Here is a 25,241-nt window from a genome sequence, read left to right on the forward strand (position 1 = left end):
CACATCTTCCTGAGACTAAAAAGACCAGAGCTCTGTCCACTGTGGGGCAGGGTCAGGATTACTGTTCTCCACAAGCCTTCAGAAGCAACAGGCTGATTAATACATGCTGCAGCTCCCCAGAAGGTCCTCATGGACCCCCATAACGGCTAAGGGTGGGCAGGCAGCAGGCTGTAGCTACAGCTTGTTGGTCGTGGCCTGGTGGTTTAGTGCTCCCAGGCCTGCTTCTAAGGCAAGGGAGGGGCAGGCTGAGAGCTCATGTCTGGCTTGGTTAAAACACAAAAGCTCATGCGTGCCACTTCTGAGGTTGACAAGTCACCTTGCAAAGTGGACCACTAAATGCTTCCTGTGTTTAGAAGCCAGAGGACAAGGGCTATCAGCTCCCCAAGTTGGGGCTTGCTTGTTTTTGTTGTTGTTGTGTGTGTGTGTTTTTTCCGAGACAGGGTTTTTCTGTGTAGCCTTGGCTATCCTGGAATCATTTTGTAGGCCAGGCTGGCCTCGAACTCACAGAGCTCTGTCTTTCTTTGCTTGAGTGCTGGGATTACAGGTGTGCGCCACCATGCCAAACCAACAGCTTGTTTCTAAATCTTTCCTTGCAGGCTTTTTTTTTTTTTTTTTTTTGACAAGGTCTCTCTACATAGACCAGGCTGGCCTCAAACTCTTGAGAGATCTGCCTGCCTCTGCCTCCCTCGTGTTGGGATTAAAGTGATGCTCCACTGTCTTGGTTAGGGCTTCTATTGATGAGACATCATGACCAAAAAGGAACCTGGGGAGGAAAGGGTATATTTGGCTCCTATTCCATATTGCTGTGCATCACTGACGCAAGGAAAGAAGTTGGACAGAAACTCAGAGCAGGAACCTGGTGGCAGGAGCTGACACAGATGCCATGGAGGGTGCTGCTTACTGTCTTGCTCCCCATGGCTTGTGCAGCCTGCTTTCTTAATGAACCCAGAACCACCAGCCTAGGGATGGCCCCACCCACAATGGGCTGGGCCCTCTGCCACCAATCATAACTAAAATACCCTACAGGCTTATCTTATGGAGACCTCTTCACAACTGAGACTCCCTCCTTGCAGATAGCTCTAGTTCGTGTGTCAAGATGAAGTGAGACCAGTCAGCATGGCCGCCGTGCCCAGCCTCCGAAGCACTTTCACAGACGGCAAGAGGAAGCAGTCTCATGGTGGGCAACCTGTTCCCGGAGGCCTCTTCCCATCAGAGATGAGCCCAGGCTGGCTCTTTGAGGTCCCATTTCTGTCAGTCAAGACTTCCTAGGCCCTGACAGCTGGGGTTTTCCCACTTTGTCCTTGGCAGGTGAAGCAGGACAGCCTGTTTATATAGGGGTAGAAGCCCGTGTGAAACCTAACTCCGAAGCCTCTCCCCAAACACCAGAATATAGGGGCATGGGGGTGTCCTGCGAACCCTGACCTTACCTGAGAGCGCTGGGCTACAGGCAAGTCGGCGCTACTGCTGGACCTGGCAGAGAGCCAGACTGGCCAGAGACTAGCTATCAAAGGGCTCATCAGGCTGCCTCCTCCAGATGGAGAGGTGGGGCTGGGACCAGAGCACGCATGTGAGCCTCGGCACAGGGAGGGCCGGGCAGGCTGCCAGCTGCTCGCTCTGCAGCCCAGTTTCCTCCTCAGCAACTGTAGCCTGGGGACTTTGGGAGGATGCAGGGTAAGGCTGGGAGAGCTCCAAGGGGCTGGATGGAGGAGCCCAGTGTGACCAAGCTCTGCCTTCTCTAGACATAGGTCAAATAGACAACATTCCTAGGACACTACTCAGAAAAAAAAAGTAGATTAAAATCAGTTATACTAAAAAAATTTATTTCTTTAAATGCCATGTTTGATTCATACAGAACATCGCAAAGTTTTTCTGCCTTTCTGGGCAGGCAGTCTCCACAGATGGCTCACTTCTGGACACCCCATCTACCTTGTGAAGCAAGGAGGGAGGCGCGGTTCATGGCAAGGCACAGCTCCATGGGGCCCTAGCCCTGCAGTACTGTCCCCATGGCCAGATCCTTGTCAGGCGCACCAACGGTCTGGTCATCAGATGGCCATGCCTGGGCCACTGGTGTTTGTGAGGCTGCGGGACCCAGGCTGAAGGCTCAGATCCTGACCACCTGTGCAGCCACGCTCAGGCCCTGCCTGCCCCCGCCGTCCCCAGCCATGGGCTGCCTCCTGAGGTAGAGGCGGCCGAAGGTGCCGCCCACTTGTCCTTTGGTGAGCCGCCCGGGGTTCATACAGACACAGCCAAGGATTTCCTGGGAAAGAAAGGACACAGGGGTTAGAGGCCCTCAGCTGGGTGTGACGTTGTCAGAATCTTAGACTGCGTTTTAGAAGGCAGAAACAAAGGCAACCACTCAAGCAAATATGTTCTCTTGTAAGTGGAGAGTCTCTGGGGCAGAAGAAAGAATGCAGTGCCCTGGCGGGGTAAGACGCTCCCAGACTTGGGACAGGATGGATCCCAACACTTCGATGTTTTCCCACGTGACTCCCTTGCGAGGAACTCGATCCTGAGGCAGCTGGGCCTGGAGATCAAGAGCTTCTTTTAAGGTACTGCTGGCTGAGCCCACAGGGAAAGCACACAGGCGGGCAACGTGTTCCCAGGTCACCTTGACATGGCCCAAAGTCCTTGTTCTTTGACCCCTACTCTCTGCTCAGGTGTGTGTGTGCTGCTTGCTTCATTCTACCTCAGTAACCAGCCTTCGTGCTGGCCCCAGAGGACAGTGTACCTTTCAGCAGACCCAGGTGGAGTGAAAAAGAAAGCCAGGTCTGATGTCTCTGGAAAAAGGCCAGTTTAAACCCACCTTCACGAAGTACCTCAGCTCTGACGGCACTATGAAGACATCAGGGGTGACCGGCAGCTGGGCATAGGCATAGAAGTTCTCGTAGTCTATGGCCATGTCCTCGTGGGGCGGGTAAAGTGGGTAGTAGCTGCAGAGATGAAAGAGCCAATTTAGGAACCCTGGGAGAGGCCCCACTCCCAGCTTCCACACCGCCATATTTATGGGCTGGCTTTTTTTCCCTCCGTTTGAGGGGCCAGCACCCAGTTTTGTCACCATAGGGCAAAATTTCCTGACGACCAAACATGACACAGCTCTGATCCAATTGCTCTTCGGGGTTGGTGGCACACTCACCTTCTCTGTGTCAGGATGTGCTTGAGGATTCGGCTGAATCTGTCCGAAGTCCCGGAAGAGCTTGGGAAGGAAGGGCAGAGAGCAATGGTGGGGTGGGGTGGGGCAGAACCAGGTTTCTCCGTCAGTTCTCTTCGGGGGGGGGACCTTCAGACTCAAGCCAACTAGAGAGAAGCTGAACAGCAAGGACACAACTACAGGGCTAGCCTGGAGACACACTGAGAGCAGCTGGCTCTTTCCCAGGACAGGGCAGCAGGGCACAGGGCTTAGAGGGAAAGAAGAATCCCAGGAATCAGGGGATGGGAGGCCCAAGTGCTGGAGCCGGCACCATCTCACACAAGAGGACAGTCCAGCCTAGACACCAGGCCCAGTGGTGTCCAGTTCTCTGAAGACCCCACCGTCACTGCTCTGGTAAATCTAGAGAGGAATACTTGAGCACTCAAGTCATAAACTGGGAAAGCAAAAAAAAAAAAAAAAAAAAAAAAAAAAAAAAAAAAAAGGGGGTGGGGTGGGGTTGGGGGAGGAATAGATCCAAAAGTATGACAGGGACGAGGCGCAGGGAGCCAACTATCTGCGGCTGGCCTGGAATGTTCCTCACCTACAGATCTCCTCGGTCCCAATGTGGAACAGCAGGTCTGTGGACGTCAAGCCAAACATTACTCCATTTATGGAGAGGCTGCAGGGATCTGACACAAACCTCACTCGCTGAAATGAGAAGGAGCCGACATGAACACTTGCATAAAACAGCTGGAGACTCCGCGCCACCAAACCTGGGGCCTGGAGACCATGAGGGCCAACCCTCATGGTGCAGCAAACCATGACACCTCTGTTGGGGATTGAGGAGCCAGGCTGTGCTTGCTCCTAACAGGGCCTCTCTGCCCTCACTACCAGGACTGTCTTCACCTCACCTATTGCTTGCTTGGCCAGAGATGGGCCCAGGTACCTTTTTGTCCTCTCGAGGCAGTTCAGGGAAGGTGAAGGGCGGCTGTGGGTACACTGGTTCATGATGTACATCCCTCAGAGATGGGACAAAGACAAGGTTGGAGCCAGAGCTGCTTTGTAAAAATACAAGCACAAGAGGGACAAGAACTGAGCCAGCAGAACTGGGCCACAGGCTCAAGGTGAGCACATTCCGCTATGACCAGACACTGTCTCCCGGGGCCCTGCCCGGGAGAGGAGACCTGCTGGCATATACACACATCCATCTGGATTTGGTGCAGACAGCTCAGGACACACCATCCCTTGCTTTCTGTGGCCCCTCACTGCAGAGGAGAACTCTTGCCTGGTGGGAAAAGGGAAGAAACTGAGACCTGGAGCTCAGCAAGGAAGGCACACATAGCAATTCTAGCCCTCGGGAGGACAGAGAGGTGTCAAGAGTTTGCGGCTAGCCTGAGCTCCAGAGACCCTATTTGTGGGGGAAGCCTCAGGATCGGAATTGGAGCTTAAGCCTGACTCCGTTTTCTAGGGTACAGTTTGCTGTGGGCAATAAAGTTGTCCCGACACATGGCTCAGGTGATTCGAGTGAAGCCAGGGAGGAGCGAGGCAAACTGCTCAGATCGTGAGGTTGCCCTCACACTCTGAAGGGCTGGGCCAGGTCTACTGGAGACAGAGGCTGTCAGAGGGATACTCTCTCTCCACTCAGGTGAAGCTGCTTCTGCTTTTCAGCAAACTAATGTGAAAGAAACACTGCGCAGCAGCAGAGGCAGCAGCTCCTTTGATGGGGACAGGAGTCTCCAGGGTTACAGCATGGAGTGCAGAAAAAAAGCTGTGAGCCAACTGTTTCCACGGCCACACAAGAGAGGGGAAAACGTGCTTCTTTAGTTCCCTTGTCTGTCCTCGGCAGAGGGGCCCACTGTAAACCAAACAGGCATAAATTGTTGCTGGGAGGCCATGCCTGGAACCAGCCTAGCTCTCACTTGCAGCCCCTGCCTCTCGTGCTTAAACTGTGAAACAGGTACAGAGGCCCCGGAGCTGGAGTTACAGGGGGGTGCTTGACGTGGGTGCAGAGAACCAAACTCCCAGCCCTCTGCAAGCCGTCTCTCTACCTCGTCCAGGAACTTTTGACATGTGATCAGACACTGGGGACAAGTGTGCAGTAACAGACCATCAGAATCTTGAGACCAGAGGTACTTTGCATATTATTCACAATCTCTTTGACACCAAGTTCACTGTCATTGTCCAAGCCCACCATGTGAGCGCTAGAGCGTGCTGAACAGGCCAGGGAGTGAGCTGAAAGGGACACCTTATGCTCTAGAAATGGAAGTCTGAAGGTACAAAGGGCTGAGGTGCGGCCATTCAGGACCAGCTTCAGGAGAGCAATAGTTAAGGAGGAAACAGCCTCTGCTCTAGAGGGAGGGGCCGGGAAGAAAATTCCAACTATGTGCAGCATTGCACAACTTCACACATCATGGTGGGAGGGTCTCATTGTTGTCTCTTGAGCAGTGAGGTGCACCAGGGCTCTCTACTGCTACAAGGGCGCTCTTGCACATCTGCCGAGCTCTGCTGAGAGCCTGGTACTCTGCATTTCTGGCCAGCACCATTTATATACTGCTCTGGCGGGGTGGGGCTGCTCCCCTGCTCTGCAGCTCACACTAGCTACAGATGAAAGTGCCTGGTGGTGCTGGGCACCGGCCCCCAGGGGAACAATGCTTGGTCTATTCTTTGTTTATGTCACCGCTATCAATAGCACATGGGATGAGGAACCAAAATCAGAATCCGACCTCATGTTGGACGCACCAGCTGGTGCTGGGTGCCACTCCAGAGCCTGTTCCTGCTTTGGGGCGGCCAGAGGTTTATCTTCTGAGGGCCTCTCAGCATCCCCCAGGTTTCATAAACTCAACTGGGGCCCTAGCAGACCCGGGGGAAGAGGGAAGGTATATGTCACCCTCCATTTGAGAAGGGAGGAAGCAGCCGAGGGCCCAAGCCTCCCAGCTCCAGGCCTGAAGCCAGCACGAGGTTGTATTACAACTAATCAACCTAGGATCTCTTCTGAGACAGAAGGCGGAAGGAAGACATGTAAAAGCCACCTTTGTTACAGGTTTGTTTTTAAAGCTCAGCCTCAGGGATGTTTGTTTACTACTGAGTTCAGCAACGGGCAACAGATCCCAGGAGACCGCCCACTACTCCATTTTTCTGACCTGGCCCAATGAAAGGGATAGGAAGAGAGGGGTCAGCTTCCTGGGCCTCTCTGCTCCTGGATTTAAACTCTTACTGGAACCGCGAGGCCCCACACACTATAACTTACGTCAGTGCTGTGGCCTTTCAGTCCTCTCTTCCAAGCTATGTTGAGGATCCACCCTCCCTGGAGTCTCTCCCACCCTTGGCAGCCAGCCATCCACCACCATGGGGAAGCACTGACTTGGGAAAGGAACTTGGGCTTACCCCAAAACATTCTCCTCACGAATGGAGAGGTTTGGGGCCTCTCAGGATTTCACTGTCAATCAAATGCTTCCCCACCCTGGGAATATTCCCATGGAGTAACAGTTTATACAAGGGGAAGTGAGAAAAGGAAGTAAAGAGAAAGAACGAAGGAAGAGAGAGTGTTAAGCTCGTCCTTTCAAGTCTGTTTATCTGACCTGCAAAGATGCCTTTTAACTCACTGTCTGAACACTCAAAGTTCAAATTCTATCTGATCTCCGAGTTCAAAAGGACAGAAAGGACAGGAAACAACCGTGGCTTGTAAACAGTTTCAGTTGCCGACTGGCATGTCCTGGAAGAACCTAGAAAGTTGCAGGTTCTGTCCAACATCTGGAATGCTAACCTTCTTGTTCCTTCGATAACTGTTCTCAGGCACTGCTTGAAAACATCTTCAAACGGGCTTGTCAAATGACAGTTCTGCAAGAAAGGAAAGGAGGCTCACTCAGAGCAGCCAGGTCTGCTCAGTGCTGAAGCTTGTTAGCTGACCGTGAAGGGCTCAGGGTAGACAGAGGGTAGCGACGGGAAAGATGGGAGCCAGGCAAAAGGGCTCATGCTTTGCAATCCCAAGCACTCAGGGTGAGCACCAGACTAGCCTAGGATACAGACCAAATTCTAAGCCAGCCTGGCTCTAGTATCTCAAACAAACAAAAACGGGGCCTGGGGCGGGCTGTCCATCTGCAAGGAGCTGAGTCCGGATAAGGAAAGAATTAATCCTTTTGCATGCAAGCTGAGAGTCTAGGATGAACACTCCTTCAGTTCTTTTCTTCGGAGGAGACAAGGATAGGAGGCCCAAGCCCTTGACCAAGATCCCATTAATGGTTTATGCATCAGAGGACCATAAGACATGAGCTTTGGGCAGTGGCCACATAAAGGAATTTCTGTTTCTGCCTCTTTAGTGCAGTAGGCAGTGTGTCAGTCTCACAGGGGACTTTCACAGCCGGGACCCACGGCCGAAGCCCACCTGCATTTGTTACTGTTTTGGCTCAGCAGTGAGTGGTGTAGACCAAGGAACCACTCATTTCTAATTCCTCCCCCTGGTGTCCAGACAGGCTTGTGTACTGTTGAAATAAAGCCTTCAAATTCGAGGTATTTATTCAACAAGGCCTGTGACGATTTCCACATTAGCTACAGGGTTGCTGTAAGCCTGCTGCAGATAAACTCCAGAACAGAAAACTAAGAGTCTAGGCTGAATGCAAATGCCCAGCCCTCCCCCCTCCCCTGGCACTTACCTCCACCTGTTCATGTTTAGCATCCAGGAAAGGTCCAAACTGCAAATGAGCAGAGGTGGGGGAAAAAAGCACCCAAAGGACAAATCAGAATCTTCCATGTCTACAAAGGCTTTTAGACAAATTGTCTAAAAGTAGTAACCTGTCCTAGTCCACCTGTCCCTCCACAGCTGCCTGGAGAGCCTGGGGAGTTAGCAGATGGATGGGCCAAGGAGCATGTAAGTCCTGTGTTCTCAGAGGCTTTCCCATGGCCCTGTTACCCCTGTGGTTGCCCCAAATGACACTGTCTCTTTTTTGTTTTCTACATCTAGCAAAACAACAGACCACTACTGGTAGTATTTAGGTCATAAAAAATTAGTTTAGAATCAGAGTGTGAATCTTATAAAATCAGAGAAGAATGACAGTAATGCCAGGCCTTGACTTAATGACCGGCTATGGAGTATATACATACCCCCAGAGGTGCAGATTTTTAAAAATCCCAGCACTTGTGAGGCAGAGGCAGAGGCAGGTGTATCTCTGTGAGTTCCAGGTCAGCCAGGGCTATATACTGAGACTCCGTCTCAAAAACAAAACAAAAAACAAAAGGAAAGGAAACTAAGATTTAAAAACAAAAGACCAATGTTTCCTAAAAACTTTGATACCATTAAAAACCTTAAGGCCGATTTCATTCCCACCCCCACTGCCTCCCTGCACATGCTACCCAGGCAACCTACCAGGATGCAGACATCGGGCCTGTCACGGTTGATGACAGTGATCAGATCAAGCAGGGGCTCGTATGCGGTGCTGTCAGAGGTGGTATAAGGTCCACAGGCAACTAAAACCACAGTCTGCTCGGAATCTGAGACAAACGCACGGCAAGGGCATGAGGAGAGAGAGAGAACAGGTATTAGGTGGAGGGAGGGGGAAGGGCCATCAAAGGAAAATGCCACAGTTGAGGCCCAGGAGTGTAAGTCTGGGGATTCAAGGTGAGGACCTCACCCTCCCACAACACTGAATGGCAGGGAGAAGCTGGAGCCACGGCAGTGCACCCTGGGCCATGTGAGCAGAGTGGCCATAAGGAAGGGATCAAGATGATGACTTAGCGCTCACACTAAGCAGAAGTCAGGGACCATCTGGAGATTCAGTGTGGTGAGAGACTATGGGGAACTGAGGCCCAGAAAGGCAGGCTCTGCTGGAGGCCAGACACTGCCCTCCAGGGACAGTAAAGCTGCCAGGGTAGTGTTCCTACCCCAAGCTCAGGTTTCTAAGCCCTGTCGGTTTTTGAGTTTTTAAAGTCACTATCTGAGATGTTTCCTATGGCTGACACAACCCCCCACCCTGCCCGCAAGTCTCCCAAGTTTTCTAATATGTAGCGTTACTTTACTATTGCTGTTCCTGGGGACCCTAGCTTGGTTCCCAGCCCCCACATCAGGCAGCTCACAACTGCCTACAACTGCTGCCCCAGAGATCCAACACCCTCATCTGGCCCCCACAGGTACCTGCACTCACAAGTGCACACACTCATACACAATACACATATATGCAAACAAACAAAAAAAATCAAATAAGTCTTAAAAGAATAAATACATGAAATAAAGAAATGAATAACTATTCCAAACCTAGTGGCTTTAAAACAATTTACTATCTTATAGCTCTGGACACTTGTGAGTCCAAAAGTCAAGGTATCAGCAGGCCGCAACACTTCTGGAGGCCAAACGTGCTCCATCTTTAAAGCCAGCAGCCTGAAGTTTCTGTTCCCTGACTCCGACCTTTCTGCCATCCATTTTCATAAGGACCAATGTGACTGCACTAGATAATCCCACCCCCAAAATATTATATTTTATTTATTTTTGTTTGTTTGTTTTCCTATCCAGATCACTTATTCTTTTTTTTTTTTTTTTTTTTTTTTTTTGAGACAGGGTCTCTCTGTGTAGTTCTGGCTGTTCTGGAACTTACTCTGTAGAGCAGGCTGGCCTTAGACTCAGATATCCGCTTGCCTCCGCCTCTCGAGTGCTGGGATTACAGACATGTGTCACCATGCCTGGCCAGGTATTATTTTTTCAGTTACACCTTTACTGTGGAATGACTTTAGAACTGCAGACTTACAAAGAGGGCACCGACTTCTGTGTGTGAGCTCTCTGTATTAGAGCTCTCTAGTGTGAACATTTCCCTCAGCACAGCACCCTTGCTAGAATTAACTCTGGCGTGCTGCTGCTGCCTAACCTAGGTCTCCCCACCAGTGTCCTGCCTCCTCCAGGGTCCCCAGCTTGTGCTGTGATGTGTACAGCATTTCTCTTTCCCAAGTGCCCTTCACATGCCTGTTAAGCAGGGGTCAGGCGTCACACTGTGTCTTCAGAGCCCAGACAACACCACTACCAGTGCTCAGGAGGTTCAGACCCACTAGCAGCTCTTGAAGAAAGGGCCTGTGCGCCCACTGATCGGCTGTGCCCCTGCTGCTCTGCGTGTCACACTCCCACACAGCTCTGGTTGCCTCCTTGAGCCGGGGTGATTATATCCCCTCCATTGTTGGCAAGAAAAATATCGAACCGAAATTTACCTCCGTCCTCTTCGGTGGGCTGGTAGAATGGAAGCAGCACACCCTGAAACAGAAGGGAAGCCAGCTGAGGTCCCCCCCACTGCTATTGCTTTGGTAAGGGGTGGCTCTGGGTGCTCACAGGCATGCGGAGCGGGGACTGTGAGGACCACAGGGGATGTGTCTCTGTCTTGCTCTTGGGAGTTACAACCCACAGAACCCGCCACTCTCCTAAAGAGCTCACTGTGACTACACAGACCAGGCAATGGAAGCCACGGACGGACTCTCACAACACACCAGGCCACCCCATGCAAAGCAGGTGCCTCAGCCATTTGCATGCTAGACAGGATGGGAGAGAAGGGAGTCCAGCTACTTCTCCTGGCATCCCACGGGAATCTCTAGCAGACTACGGTGAAGGGCAGAGACAAGCAAACTACAGCTTGAGGACAAATTTGGATGAGGCCATTTTTATAAATGACGTTTTCATGGGCCTTCCCCACAGTCATCTGTTTATAAGTGGCCTATGGCTGTATTGGCGCTATAATGCTACCGGTCCATGTGTGGCCTCACAGATTAAAACACCTGCTGCTTGGCTCTCTGGAGGAAACAGTTTGCTAACTTAGAGCTTGGAGGTGGGTTCTAATCCTAGTGACAGAAATGACTAACAAACATACAGAAACTGAAAAGGACCAGTTTCTTGCTCCAGAACTGCATTTACTCAGCCTGAAGCAAACATAAAATGGGGGAAGGGGACCCACCCTGTACCTCATAGAGTTTGGTGGCAGTGAATCTCCTACCAGTGGTGTTGAATCCTTCCATAATTACAACCTGAAAGACAAGAAACACAAGACAGCGAGATAGGAGAGATAAAGGAGAGGTGTGAGATAAACTACTTTTGTTAATTCTAAACTTCGGGGCATTTCCCAGAAAACAAATGGAGTCCTTCATTTGTTACAGATCAGTTACAATCAGGCTCTATACAAACGACCTGATTCTCATAACGATCCCATGAGTTAAGAATTTGTATTTCATTTTGTGGATGAAGACAGCTTGGCCTCGAAGGTCAAGCACCTTGCCCATAGCCATACATCTCAGGAGGTGGAGCTGGGATATGAACCCTGGCAATTAGACCCAGAGCTAAGGTCAGAGCAAGGAGAGAAAAAAAGAGTCCCTAAAATCATGGGCCTATGCAATCCGATCTCATGGCAACAAGAGACAGAAAACAAGAAAGGACTGCCCACTGCACGCTGCCCAGGTCTGCATCCCAGAAGGCTCCATTCTCACCTGTCCAGGAAAGAGGGAATATTCCTTGAGGTCAGACAAATCCACCGGAATCTGAGTGCCTGAGGAGTGTTCCCGGTCTCCCTCAAGAATCACTGACTTGCTGTTCAGCCTCCCATTGCTGTCACAGCCGATCTGACCCAGTACGGTGACAGGCTCCTGCCAAAGGAAGATGGCAACATAAGAGTGGGCACAGCAAAAGCCCTAACAGCGTATGATTTGGGAGGTGATCACAAAATCACCACTGACACTGAAGGGCTCCTCAGGGGTGTCTGGTCCACCACCTGCTAACAGGTATGCTCTGAGTGGCTCCCAGAGTGGGAGCACTCCTGACAGAGAGAATTCCCTCCAGCCCTGCGGCCCCCCAGCTCTTCTGAGAAACCATAGCTATTAATAGGTCACTGAGCCTACCACACATTGTTCTTAGCTGACATGACTCATTCAACCTTCACAACCACCGCAACATAGACATGGCTGCACCCAGCACCAAGCAGCAGAGCCACGTGTAATTTCATTAAGGTCAAATAATAGGTGGAGTCTGGACCCAAAGGTCAGAGGTTAGGTCCAGAGCCAAATCCTCAGCCATGCTACAGTACCGCTGGGTACCCTCATGCTCTTGCCTCTCCCCAGGGGCTTGCTACACAGCCCAGGCTGGCCTTGAACTCCCAGTCCTCCTGCCTTGGGCTCCCAAGTGCCCGGATACCAGGCAGGATATCATATTGCCACTCCCACAGGAAGTTATTCATAGACGGAACTGAAATCTCTCCTAGCGGCTTCCTGTGTAGGACTTCCACTCTTGGGAGAAAACTGAGTAAGTCTAATTTTTCCCTCATGTGAGGCCCTGCCCCCACACTTCCTCTCAATTTCTCTAAAACTTCCTACAGGACAAAGTGTGTGTATGGTCCCTCTTCCCTGGAGGCGGAACAAACATGGGACAAGAGCACACTTAAGGATTATGTAAGACACATGTGTGAGACCTGGTCCAAGAGGGAGGAAGGAAAATCTAGGGAACACCTGCCTTCTTCCAGGGGGGACCCATTTTTATCAGAGCCCAGCAAGACTGGTGCTGAAGCAGAACACTGGTGAGTGGAAAAGGGCCTCTTCACTGACTTCAAAGAGTAGCAATAATGTAAGCTGGGCATGACGGCACACGCCTCTAACGCCAGCACTCAGGGAGATGGGCAGGTTTCTCAGTTCAAGGCCAGCACTGTCCACACCAGGAGTTAGGAGTAGTGAAGACTCTTCAAATGACTTACTTGTGCTGGGACTAGGAGAGGAGAAAAAGCCTCGATCTTGTAATGCTCCTTCAGCTCGCTGCCGAGCTCTTCTATCTTACAGATCAGAGCTGCAATCCAAAGGTAACAGGGTGCTGTCATTAAGACATTTCACTCGGTGAGAAAGAGCAGCACACTGCTAAACGTCACACTCTATAGGACCCGGGAACATGGACATCTGTCCAGTCCATTTTCTGACACAGTTACTAATCTGGTTCAGAGCACCACCAAAACCCAGCCCCTCGGTAGAGTGCAGGGAAGTCAAGGACAACCTGGGAGAGTTTTCCAGGAAGAGCTGAGCTTCACAGCTCAGGACCCATTAGTAGGGTGGCTGTCTGCTCTTCAGTGAAGTGACACATGGCTTGGGAAATTACAGCATTACCCAGTGTCCTTCCCCTTCACTAACAGAGCAGCCACGAGGAAGTGGGCTAATTCTGGATTCAGAAGCTGAAGCTGAACCAGGCTTTGCTCCTTCTCTCTCTCAGTCCTTCCACAGGGCTCTCAACCCTCTAGACTCCCCAAGAGAAAGCAAGTCACCTTCTCGAACATCTGGGAGCTGCTGAAACATAAATTTGTAGGTGCCAGTGAGAGGCTCTATGGCCTTCAGGGTGACGCTTCCAGAACCTCCTCTCCCGGACCAAGACACGCCCTCCGCTGAGCCAAAGGTGACAACCACCTCTCCCCGGTTGGTTCTTGAGTTGTACTTCTGGGAGGGGGTAGCACTGAGGGGAAGCAGAACAGGTCTGAGTTACTGAGCCGTGGCTACCTGAGCAAGGAACACAACGAGGCGAGGCTTTGGAGGCCTGGAGGGAAAAAAGCAAGCTGTCTTACAGATCTAATCAATGTGCTGGGGCTGGCGTGCTCTGACCTTTCAGGAATTTCGGGAATGAGGTGCCGAGGAACACCAGACTACAAAAGTTTAGAAGTTTAAAGACAAAAACATAAAAAGGTTATTTTCTCCATCAAAATGAAATGAAGCAAAAACAAAATGCACTCTTGAACTGACTAAATGACAAGTTTCAAGTATTTTCCTTCCTTCTGAGTCACTTGCTGTTATTTGATCCTGAAACAGTGACTGGGTCAGAGATTGCTGAGCACATACAAGAACCTATAATAGAATTGAAGCCAGGCATGGTTTATTTGCAATCCTACCACTGCAAAAGTGAAGGCAGCACAGGACCTCAAGGCCATCCTCGGCTAATGCTGAGGACAGCCGAGGCTATATAAGACCTATCTCAAAAACAAAAAAACCCCAAACAAATAAAAAAACTCACAATGCAGTGCAGAGCACAAACAACACTAAAATAAAAGTTTGACAGAACCAACAAAACTTTCCCTTGCCTCTGTGGAGGTGGAGATGCAAGGAGTGAGCAGTTAACAGGGAGCAAGCAGCCCCTCACAGCACCCCGAGGCTGACAAATTCCTTGTCCTCTCTGACTGGTGAACCACACCTCCAAGAACAGATGGGTGTTGCTGGTCTGCTTGGAAGCTTCTAATCTTCCTGCTGCGAACACTGCTTATAGGGAGGCCTAGAAACCCATTACTCCCAGCACATTAAAACCCCCGCAGGAACTCACCTCACAGGGGGCATGATCGTAATTGTTGCCAACACCTCTTCTTACCAGACAAGCTACAGAAAATGAGCTCAATGATGTCTCTGGGGCTGCCTCTTCCTAAATAACTTAGATTCCTTTTGTAAATTACGATTTAAAGGGCTTCCTGCTTAGAAAGCCTAACCCTCACAATGGCTCTGCAACAACTATTCAAACCCTCACAGGTTTCAGAGGCATCCTTTCAAATCTAGGAAATTCATTCGGAAAGCAGGTTTGAGATCTCGCTGAACCAGGCAGAGGACAGTGAAAACAAACTGTTCTTCAGGATGTAATGACCGCCAATGGCCGATGACTGCAGAGCTTGTCACCGCTCCTCTGCTTTTTAAGATCTGCATTTTATGTGTATGAAGTATTCTGCCTGTGTGTACGTGTGTGTGCCTGGTGTTTGCAGAGGCCAGAAGAGCTCATAGAGCCCATGGAATTGGGGTTACAAATGGTTGTGGGGACATGATGTAGAGGCTGAGAATTGAACTGTGTTCTCTGTAAGAGCAGCAAGTGCTCTCGACTGCTTTAGGCTCCATCACCGCCTCTGAAGTGACAGAACTGAGAAGCCTACATTCTGGTGTTCAGAAGGGATCCAGAGGTTGGTATGTCCCTAAACGGTTCAGATGCTGTTCCTGAGACCCATCCTGATGGGACAGTCCTACAAACACATCCCCTCAGCCAAGGGCTCACTTGTGGGGCTCTCTAATGGACACCTATCATTTATGGATCATGAGTCCCACGTGATCTCTGCAGATGTATGCATAGGGGCGGCAGCCATGAGGAAGTATCAAGTAAGCCCCTGAAGAAACTCAGTGACAAATGTTCAGAAACCAGCTGTCACCTGAGCATGGGACGAACAGGTTATGCAATGCTTTGAACAAAGGTGCATGCTTTCCCTTTCAAAAACCGTTCAGATTACAAAAAAGCAAAAAACCAAGTAAACACAAACAGTAGAAGCAGGTGAGAGCCTATTTGCCCTGACTGGCCCGACTCACCAGACGCCTGGGCTTCTGAATAGCCAGGCTGTTTTCAATAGAAGATATCAGTTCCCTATCTAGGAGAGGAGCCCTAGAGAAGTGGGTGGGAAGCAAGTTTCCTTAATTACTGTACGAAACAGTAATTTTCCACAAGGAAGAGAAGTGCAGGCTTTACAGCCAGCTCGCAGCAGGCGGCTGCTCCGCTCCTACAGCTGTTAATAAGTTACTCGTAGCTTGCCTTGTCAGCAGAGGGGGGTGGGGCGGGGCTCTCTTGGCACCTGCATCGATGATGCTACATACCTTGGGGAGAAGCTTGATGGTGAGAGAAGCTGATGTGGGCTGAGGGCAGAGACACTCCTCTTTGTTAGGGGGGTTTCTAGGGCGCTGCTAGCTCGCTTACAGGAACCCTAGAAAGGAGAGGAAGAACGAAATCCCAGTCACAATAAAGGACACGGGGCAGGGCTGGGGTCCTCAGGGACCACCTCCAGCAGTGACCACACAGACCTGCAACAGCAACAGGACCACCCCACTCCTGCCACTCTGACAGCTGCCGCCTGAACTGTCGACCTGCACTGGCACCTCCCACCCCTGCCACTTTCTGCTCTCAGGGAAGACCGGGAGCTTGGCAGTGCACAGCTTTGACCTGCGTGCACACATTCTCCTGAGAAGGGATGGGACCACATTACACTTCTTTTGGCCAAGTCTACCACACATTTTCCAAATTATGGCCTGGAATAAGTCCAGGCAGATAAGGTGGTTGAGCTCATACTTGGAGGGAGTAGTCGGCAATCACCTCACTAATGGTCACATCTGGTCGTTTTTAACCTTTTCTTTTCTACTCCTTTGCTTATCTATAGAAGCCAAAGATAAGTCCAGAATTAAGGATGAAACCCAATCACAGGACCTCACTTTCCCAAAAGCCTAGGATAATGGGAGATTAACAGGAAAGACAAATGTCTTGCCCAGCACAACTTCTCCATCTCAGAGGCACAAACTTTTCTGACTCAAGGGCTCCTCCTGTTGGTGCATTTAAAGAAATGTCAACAAGCTACCAACTGGTAGAGCCAGAGGGACCCGAGGTGAGAACAAATATCACTAACATAGATAGGCGTGATGGCTCATACCTCAAATTCTAACTTTTGGGAAATTGCAATTCAAAGGTTTCCCGACTTTTGGGCCAGCCTGGACTACACAGTTAGACCCTGACTTAAAAAACAAAACAAACAAACAAACAAAAAAAAGAAAAGCTGCCCTGGAAACTAGAGTTCTAAATATTTGTGGTTTTATGTATTCATTTAAATATCTTATTTGTGTTTTGCGTGAGCATGTGCCTGCAGGTGAAGGTGCCCGGGGAGGCTGGATGGTGTAGGTGCTGAGAACGGAACTTGGGGCACTCTGCAAGAGCAGCCAGATCTTGAACCCACTATGGAGCTGAGGCTGGCCTCTAGCTCCTGATCTGCCTGTCTCCTCCTCACAATTACAGCTGTGCAGCACTGCATCTGGTTTTCAAACTAGATTCTACGTTTTCTATCTTTAATTTTTCTATGAACACACTTCTTAGGGTGCGTGCCCTGGTGCAAACGGACATTGTCAGAGGACAACGTGGTGGAGTTGGTTTTCTCCATCCACCTTTACCTGGGTTCTGGAGATGGAAGCCAGGTCATCAGGCTTGCACTGAAAGTGTCTTTACCCACGGGTCCTCTAAAGTAGCCACTGTATACTCCTCCAAAATGACAGTCTCTCTGTGCAATCCTGGCTTCCCGGAACTATGCAGACCAGGCTACCCATGAATTCAGAGATCCTTCCAGCTCTGCCTCCCAAGTCCTGCTAGTAGAGTCATGGGCCACCATGTGGCTAAATTAAACCAGTCTTAAACATTCCTTAATTGTAGTTTACTATCCTTCAATTAAATATATAAACTAAAATAGTTATCCTAATTTAAACATAAAACTTACAGTATTTTACATACTGACTTTTAAATTTTATATGCATTTTCTTACACTGGTATAATCTGTATCCTCGGTCCCCGAGTTATCTGATTGAATTTCTGAAAATTTCTACGCCTCCTCTACTGCTAGGTTATAGGTAATTTTTAATTTCTTGATTATAAATAGCTCTGATGTACAGCATCACGCATCATTCTATGCTCTGGATCATTTGCTCAGACATTTTAGGGGCCGCTGGGAATGGACTGCAGGGCCTTGTGCACACTAAACATGTACCATGTACCCTTGGCCACGCTCCTAGATCCCAGGAGATGTTCACTAGGAAGAATGATTAAGGCAGAGGGTAAACAGGACATTAGGGTTTCTCCAGCAACTTTCCAAAAATTCCTCCAGTGCACTAAATCTGCAGCTATCATGAGCCAGGTCCTAGGGAAAGAACAGTGAACGAAGGGGCCTTCTGTGACAGAGCAAAATGACCAAAATTAAGGTCCATGGTGATAAATAAGGCAGAAAATAGACCCAGGAGAGGAAAAGACAGGAGGCTGCCACTTTAAACAGGGTAGTCCTCCTACCGCCCCCCACACCCCCAAAGGAGGCCACCAGGTAAGCACAGGAGGCCACCAGGTAAGCAAGCGTATGTTTGATATGCCTGAAGACCAAGCAAGAAGACAAGTGTGAGAGAAGAGGAAAGAGAGGACCCAGGCAGGACCACGTCAGACATCTCCTCTGCTCGCACTACTGGTTCACACTGTGAACCTGAGCAGGGAAAATCACAGGGGGTTGTGAACTTCTTTGTTTGGTGAGACCAGGCTGTCCTGAAACTCACAGAGATCCCCCTGCCTCTGCCTCTCAAGTACTGGGACTGTGCACTACCATGCTCAGCTCCACAATACAGTTTTAAGAATGTTACTTGTAGGATGCAATTCCTAGACTCCTCGTGCTCACCTTAGAGGGTGTGGTGTAAGAGTTCAAAAGCGTCTCCTCTTCTTCCTCTGCTTCAATTCTGAAAGCACTGGTCAAGAAGAGTAATTACATGAGACTAAGTGACAAACTGAATGTTAGGTATTTTATTTTATTGGTTTTTTGAGACAGGGTTTGTCTGTGTAGCCTTGGCTGTTCTGGACTCACTTTGAAGAACAGGCTGATCTTGCACTCACAGAGGCCAACCTGCCTCTGCCTTCCCGAGTGTTGGGATTACAGCTGTGCGCCACTGCACCCAACTTAAAATTTTGTCTTTAAATTGTATATGCAACTACTGAGAAGTTAGAAAATACACATGTGGCTTGGTGCAATGACTTTCAGCAGAAAAGGATACAGCTCTTGGATGGAAACAATGTCTCTCGCTCCTGCATGCCCACTGTTTTTGGAGGCACTGTGCCAAGCTTTGGATAATTTTTTGTTCAGAACCTGAGGAATGGAATAGAAGAAGATGGTAAATATATTATTCCATAGTCTGATAATGGGGAAGGCATTTCCCATTTGAAGTAACAGGCATCAAGACGTAAGCAGAGAAAGGCAGAGGTCTTGCCAGGCATGGATGAGGCCTTGGGTTCAATCCCACTGTCACCCCACTCCCACCTTTAATGCCAGCACAAGGAGGCAGAAGTACGTGGATCTCTGACTTCAAGGGCAGCCTGATGTACATGGTGAGACCCTGTCTCTAAAACAAACAAAAACATGACAGGCTAGGCATGGTGGAATTTGCCTGTCACCCTAGCATTTGGGGGACAGCAGGATCAGGATCACACACACGTGCACAAGCACGCACACACTGAAAATAAAAGCTTTGCCCATAGGAACTGGAGGGACAGCTCAGTGGTTAAAGGCAGAGTGCTCTTCTAGAGGACCTGAGTTTGATTCCTAGCACCCACCCACCTTAGGCAGCTCACACCTCCTGTAACTACAGCTCCAGGGCATGTGGCGCCTCTGGCCTCTGCAGCTACCCCTGTTCATGCACATAACCCACACACAATTAGAATAACAATAAAATAAATATTAAAACTTACTGTCTGCCGACAACACACAACTATGATTCTCTTTCACGCCGACCATCTACCAGGCAGCTGTAGGAGCTCTATATACACCCTCATTTAATACTGATAATGCATTAAAAACACAGGTTATTAGAGCCTGACAGAAAATAGAAACAAAGCCAAGTCTCAGAAATAGTAAATAGGGAACCAATGACATGGCTCAGTGGGGAAAGGCACTTTCTGCTAAGCCTAATGGCCTGAGCTGAGTTTGGATCCTAGAACCCACTCAGTAAAAGAAGAGAACCACCTTTTTTTTTTCTCTCTTTTTCAAGACAATGTCCCACTCTGTCCTGGAACTCACTATGCAGACTAGGCTGGCTTCAAACTCAAGAGCTCCACCTGCCTCTGCCTCCTGAGTGCTGGGATTAAAGGTATGGGCCACCCAGCTAGAACCAATTTCTTATAGCTGTCCTCTAACCTCTGCAGCACGGGTGTGCATGCACATGCACAATAATAAACAAACATACAAAAACACAAAGACACTATGATAGAAAGAAACACAGAAGGGAAGGAAGGCGCAGGCCAACCCCACACTGGAACAGGAATCCAGGTCACACTCCAAAGCCTGCCTCTTTTCATACACTGCACACCTCCATCAGCAGAATGTCCTTAATTAAAAAATGTCCTTGCATTTTCTCTTACCTCGTGTTCAAAAGAGTGCAGGATCTCTGAAGTAAGGTACATTTTCCCCGTGCTGGTGCAGAAGGCGATAAGCTCGCTTACCATCCCCTCCTCAGTCTGTCTGTATTGAACACACAGCTCTGCCACTGTAGGGAGAGAAATCGGATAGGTAAGAACCTGGTTCGTTTATTACCACTTTCATCCTGACAGGCCAAACAGACCTCTGTTATCCAGCATCCACAGGCCCTGGGAGCAGAGCAGTGCATAAAAACAAGAGTCGTTCTTGTTCACAGGGAGCTCATTATTGGGTGAAGACAGAACAAGGAAGTATATAATACTTTAGACACACAAAGGTGCCATGTAGCCCGAAGAAGTTGGGGGAAGGGATCAGAGAGCTCGGGAGAGGCTGGCAATGTAAAATACGAGGGGCCAGGGAGATGCCCCAGCAGGTAAAGTGCTTGCCACACAAGCCTGAAGACAGGAGTACAGGAGGCACAGTAGCATGTCTGTAAAGCCCACAGTGTGGAAGGCAGACAGGGAATGCCTGAAGCAAGCTAACTAGACAGATCAGCTGAAACAGCGATGGGGGTCCCTGCCTCAATATAGAAGATGAAGAGTGCTCAAGGAGGACAGAGTGGGTCACCAATGGAACGAATGCATCCAGCACGAAGAGGTTTTGGTTCTGAGTCCTGGCCATTCATGTGAAGATGAAAATGGATCTCCAAGGGCTGAGAATTGCTGGCAAGCAAATCCAAAAGAGGCCGAGGAGCGGCGGCGGCCGCGAAGCTACAGCAAAAATGTGCTCCTGATGGTACACAAGCGGCAGTAGCTCTGGTTCCGGACTCCCTCTGACTCTGGCTCTGACTCCCTCTTCCGGCTTTGGAGGGTTATGCATACCTATGGTGCACCTCTGTCTCGCAGGCGAACACTTGTCCACATGAAGTATATACACATCTCTGTTTTTGAAAGATGGACAAATCACGCCCCCAATTAAGACAGGACCAAGTCTCCAAATGTTGAACTCCATCTGGCAGGATGGACCGATGACCAGCTTTAGTATGAACCCTCAGCCATCCTATGAATCCGTACAGACCCAGCTTTATTCTCCTCGGTGTCTTCTCTTGGAGTTGGACATAATTTTGTTACTCGTTTCATCTGAATCCATTGAGGAATAGGACAATTTTGCTTCTGCCTCTCGGCCAGGAATTGCTTGATTTGGAAAGTCTTGTGAGAAGACATGGCAAGAGGCCCAATCAGGTGTTTTTGGTGCACGACGGCGGAGGAAAGTGCAAAGAGAAATCTCTCCTCCTCTCTCTCTCTCTTTTAAAGAAGAGGAAACAATGAACAGTGGCCAATCCTGCTGATAACTGAAAATAAAAACTAAGACATTATCCCTGGCTTTGCCCAGTAGTTCCCTAAATTTGTGAGGACAGAAAAGCTACAAGAAGGACTTACGAAGAGAAACTAATACATCAAGCACACACAACCCTTCCGAAGAGGCCTGTTGTAACCGGAAAGGAGAGGATTCAGGCTTGGGGTCAACAAAGCACTTCAGGCAAAAGACATGTTTCTGCCAGTTGCGGCGGCGCCTGCCTTCAGCTGTGAGACTGCAACTCAGCAGCAAGAGCAACAGAAAAAAGCAGGAAACACACCTCTAAGCTTCAAAGGCATAGGGTTTAAAAAAAAAAAATCAAAACTTTATATGCACAAGTACTTTGCCTGCATTTAAGTGTACAAGGTGCATGCAGTGCCTGTGGTGGCCAGAAGAGGGCACTGGATCCCCCGGAACGGGAGTTGCAGACCCTTAGGGTGCTGGGAAGTCAATGCCGGTCCTCTGCAAAGCAGTTAAGTGCTGTCAACCTCGGAGGATCTCTCCAGCCCAGAGGCCCAAAATCGTCAAAAGATTTCAACGTCTTACATAAGAAATAAAACTAGAATATTAACTACTTAGGGGGTGAATTCCTGGAGTGATGTCTGTAGGGGTGTGGTTTTTTGTTTTTTTTTTTTTTTCATTTCAATAGGTTCTAGGTATGTGGCACAGACAAAAAGGAGGCCACTAAGGGAAGTTTTGTTTTCTCTTGGGTTTTGATTTGGTTTTTCAAGGACAGGGTTTCTCTGTGTAGCCCTGGCTGTCCTGGAATGTACAGTGACCAGCCTGCCTCTGGCTCCCAAGTGCCAGGATTAAAGCTGGGCTGGAAGGCTTTTAATGTTTCTACTTTCTTAGTGAAATAGGAAATACATTCACCTGCTGTTCAAGGAGAAAGGGAAAACCAGTCCCTAGCACTCCAGGAGAATAAACAGGAACAGACCAGGACTGTCAGGCAACACTGGTGTTCCACAGAACTTAAGGATTTGAGCGTAAAGTCTACAGTTCCAACTGCGTTGCCAACATAATCCTATCCAGACGGAAGCAGCAGGCATCTTGGTCTGAAGTCTGTACACGTTAGGTTCATAGAGCTGGGTGTGTGGCTCATGCCTGGAACTCGCAAACAGGGGTAGGAGATAGAGCTGTGGGTCCGAGACCAGCCCAGGGGTCCACATAGTGAGTTCTGGGACAGCCAGGGTACATGGCGAGCCTCTGTCTTTAAAAATCTCTAATTGAGGAAAGTCAGATCAGCCTATGACTAGGTGTGAGCTGCAAACGGCTCCAACGTCACCTCCTGGCAATGCCACCCGTCGGTCAATCAGGACCCAAGCGGTACCCCACGAGCGTAGGACACTTGGCAGCAACCCCCTCCGTTCCGGACTCACGCTTCTCCATCAGGGAGTCCTCGCAGTCCAGGCCGAAGATCTGTAGCTCCTCCGCCAGCTGCTGGGTGGACACGGCCATGGTGACCCGGGAGGGGGCCGCCGGGCTCGGACCTCGGCTCAAGTCTGCTCAGCTTCGCGGGAAGGCCACGGGGACACGCCACGAGACCCCGCGGCCGAAGCCACCGGGTCACAGAGAACGCTCCCTCCCAAGAGCCGCCGCCTAGCCTCTCCGCGAGGAGCGCCGCCGGGGAAAAAACCCGCCAAACGCCGCGGCCGGCGCGCGCGTGCGCGGGGACCGGGTCGGCCCCGCCCTCCCCGCGCACGCGCCGCTCCGCCCCCCCGCGTTGCGGCTGCGCAGAACGAAGCCGAGCGGCCCCGCCTCGCTCTGCGGCGGAGGGTGCCAGGCGTCGCCGGCCCTGCGAAGCTTAGCGGGGCCCTCGTCTGTCCCCTTTTCCCCGGCCAGGAGGCGTTGTTCGTCCGCGTCTTGTCTCGGCCCCACTCCTCCTGCCGTTCCTTGGCTCATCCTGATCCTAACGGGCTTTCGTAGGGGACGTGGTGCCTAGAGCTGTTACGATCGTCATCCACAGGGATAGGGCCCTTTTCTGAGGCTGTGACATTTTGGTGGATCCGGGGTGAAAAGCTGACTAATGAGAATGTCCGGGCAGAGGTTGCGAAATGGCCACTCGGAGGGCAGGTCACTGAAGCGGAGAGCTTAGAGCGTAAAATGAGGAGGGCCTTCCCCTCCTGATATATTTTTCTAATTTTTTTTGAACCGAAATCTCCATTGTCAAGTGACCTGTGACCCTGTGACCCCCCCCCCCCCCATTCACTAAGAATGGAATTGAAGACTGGAAGAGCCTTTTAAGAAAACAGTTTGGGCAGGCGTAGTGGCTCAGGCCTTCATCCCAGCACTCAGGGAGGCAGATGCAGGCAGTGAGTTCCGGGACAGCCAGGTACAAAGAAAAACCCTGCCTTGAAAACAAGCAAGAGTTTGAAGCTAGGTCTGGTAGCACACGCCTGAAGTTCCGGCACTTGGAGGCTGAGGTAGATCTCTGCAAGTTCCAGCCAAGGCTATTCAGAGAGACTCACAAATACCCATTAGAAAACCATCACCACCACCACCAAAACATGCCTTTAGCTCCAGCACTCAAGAGGCTGAGGCAGGTGAATCTCTGAGTCTGAGGCCAGCCTGGTCTACAGAGCGAGTTCCAGGACAGCCAGGTGTACACAGAGAAACCCTGTCTCAAAACAAAAACAAAAGCAAATAAGTATGTGTGTTTGTGTGTGTGTTTAAGGCTCATTGAACTGGTATGGTGGCTCATATCTGCAATTTCGATATTTGAGAGGCTGCGGCAGGAGATTAAAATGAGATTTCTACCAACCTATGCCACTGTAATGTGACTGTTCAACAGAAAAAAACAAAAACAAAACAAAAACAAAAACAAAAAAAAAAAAAAAACAGAACAAAACCTGATAGTTCACATCAGTAGCAGGAGGCGCTGGGCGGGGCTGCAGGAATTTGGCCACCAGGTGGCAGCAATGTGCCAGGGTTTAAGTCCCTAAATTCTACTGCACACCAATGCTATCTGAGGGTTAGGGCTTTTCTGATAATAGTTTAAACACAAAGTCATGAATTTGAACCAGTTAACAGTTGTTTAAAGAGATTAGGGATGTAGCACACGTGGTAGAGGGCTTGCCTACCACATATTAAAGCCTTGGGTTTGAGCCCCAGCATCCAAGGAATGGGGCTGTTGGCATATTTGTAACCCCAGTACTTGAGATCATGAAGGCACAAGGACCAGATGTTCTCCTTCGTAACGTAAGGTGACCAAGGCCAGCCTGGGCCACAGGAGACCCTGTCTCAGAAATGCATGGACGGCCGAACAGATAAATAAAGCCAAGCCGTGTTTCTTTTACTCTTATTTTTGTTTTGCCTTCATGTATGTCTATGTACTGTGTTCATTCCTGATGGTGAGGAAGCCAGAAGAGGGCATCAGATCCCCGGGAATTAGAGTTACAGAGAGTTGTGAGCCACCATGTGGGTGCTGGGAATTGAACTCAGGTACTTTGCAAGAGCAGTAAATCTCTTCAATGTTGAAATAGCTCTGTACTCCCCAAAGTAGTGGGTTTTTTGAGACAGGGCTCCTCTCCATAGCCTTGGCTGTCCTGGAACTTGCTTTGTAGACCAGGCTGGCCTCATGCTCAGAGATCCACCTGCCTCTGCCTCCTGAGTACTGGGATTAAAGGCGTGTGCCACCACCAGGCCTGGCAAAAGCAGTGTTTCTTAAACAACCCTCAGAGGCCAACACAAAGCAAAGAAAGGAAGGAAGAAAGAAAGAAAAGCCACAACTTTATGGAGCTGCCTCCGAGGCACTGTGGTAGAGCTGTGGTGAGAGGCAGGGAGGACTAGGAATTCAGAGGGCATGGTGCAGCTGCTGAGCTCAACCAGCATGTACTCAGTTGGGGGCCTCTCCC

The 25,241-nt window shown here is 49.9% G+C and overlaps 1 protein-coding gene across 3 annotated transcripts; it reads right to left on the minus strand.

Annotated features, from left to right (window-relative positions):
* Positions 1–1,799: 1,799 nt before the first annotated feature.
* Positions 1,800–23,073, minus strand: Pola2 (DNA polymerase alpha 2, accessory subunit). Of its 3 annotated transcripts, none has more exons than XM_060384861.1 (18): positions 22,767–23,073; positions 20,037–20,161; positions 18,677–18,768; positions 18,307–18,364; positions 15,716–15,822; positions 13,378–13,562; positions 12,823–12,911; positions 11,570–11,725; positions 11,051–11,113; positions 10,310–10,352; positions 8,487–8,611; positions 7,777–7,815; positions 6,891–6,964; positions 4,074–4,185; positions 3,729–3,835; positions 3,134–3,193; positions 2,804–2,930; positions 1,800–2,257 (listed from the first exon to the last, which is right to left on the minus strand). In XM_060384861.1, exons 1-18 carry the CDS (start codon positions 22,843–22,845, stop codon positions 2,102–2,104), a joined length of 1,797 nt encoding a protein of 598 aa, XP_060240844.1. In that variant the 5' UTR covers positions 22,846–23,073; the 3' UTR covers positions 1,800–2,101. The 3 variants fall into 3 exon arrangements, with proteins under 3 accessions (XP_060240844.1, XP_021494176.1, XP_060240851.1); XM_021638501.2 differs by having other exon boundaries at positions 4,074–4,182; positions 22,767–23,072; XM_060384868.1 differs by lacking the exon at positions 22,767–23,073 and adding an exon at positions 22,261–22,750.
* Between the last annotated feature and the right edge of the window lie 2,168 nt (positions 23,074–25,241).

Source organism: Meriones unguiculatus, chromosome 1 (assembly GCF_030254825.1).
Source record: "Meriones unguiculatus strain TT.TT164.6M chromosome 1, Bangor_MerUng_6.1, whole genome shotgun sequence".
NCBI lineage: Eukaryota > Metazoa > Chordata > Mammalia > Rodentia > Muridae > Meriones > Meriones unguiculatus.

What these genes read in the sequence shown, in the direction of transcription:
- Pola2 (XM_060384861.1), bottom strand. Translation starts at nt 22,845, where the DNA reads ATGGCCGTGTCCACCCAGCAGCTGGCGGAGGAGCTACAGATCTTCGGC. An exon ending in TGCACTCTTTTGAACACGAG is followed by an intron (nt 18,769 to 20,036) that starts GTAAGAGAAAAT and finishes TCCATTCCTCAG; the next exon opens with GTTCTGAACAAAAAATTATC. An exon ending in CTGCCACCAAACTCTATGAG is followed by an intron (nt 10,353 to 11,050) that starts GTACAGGGTGGG and finishes CTTCTGTTTCAG; the next exon opens with GGTGTGCTGCTTCCATTCTA.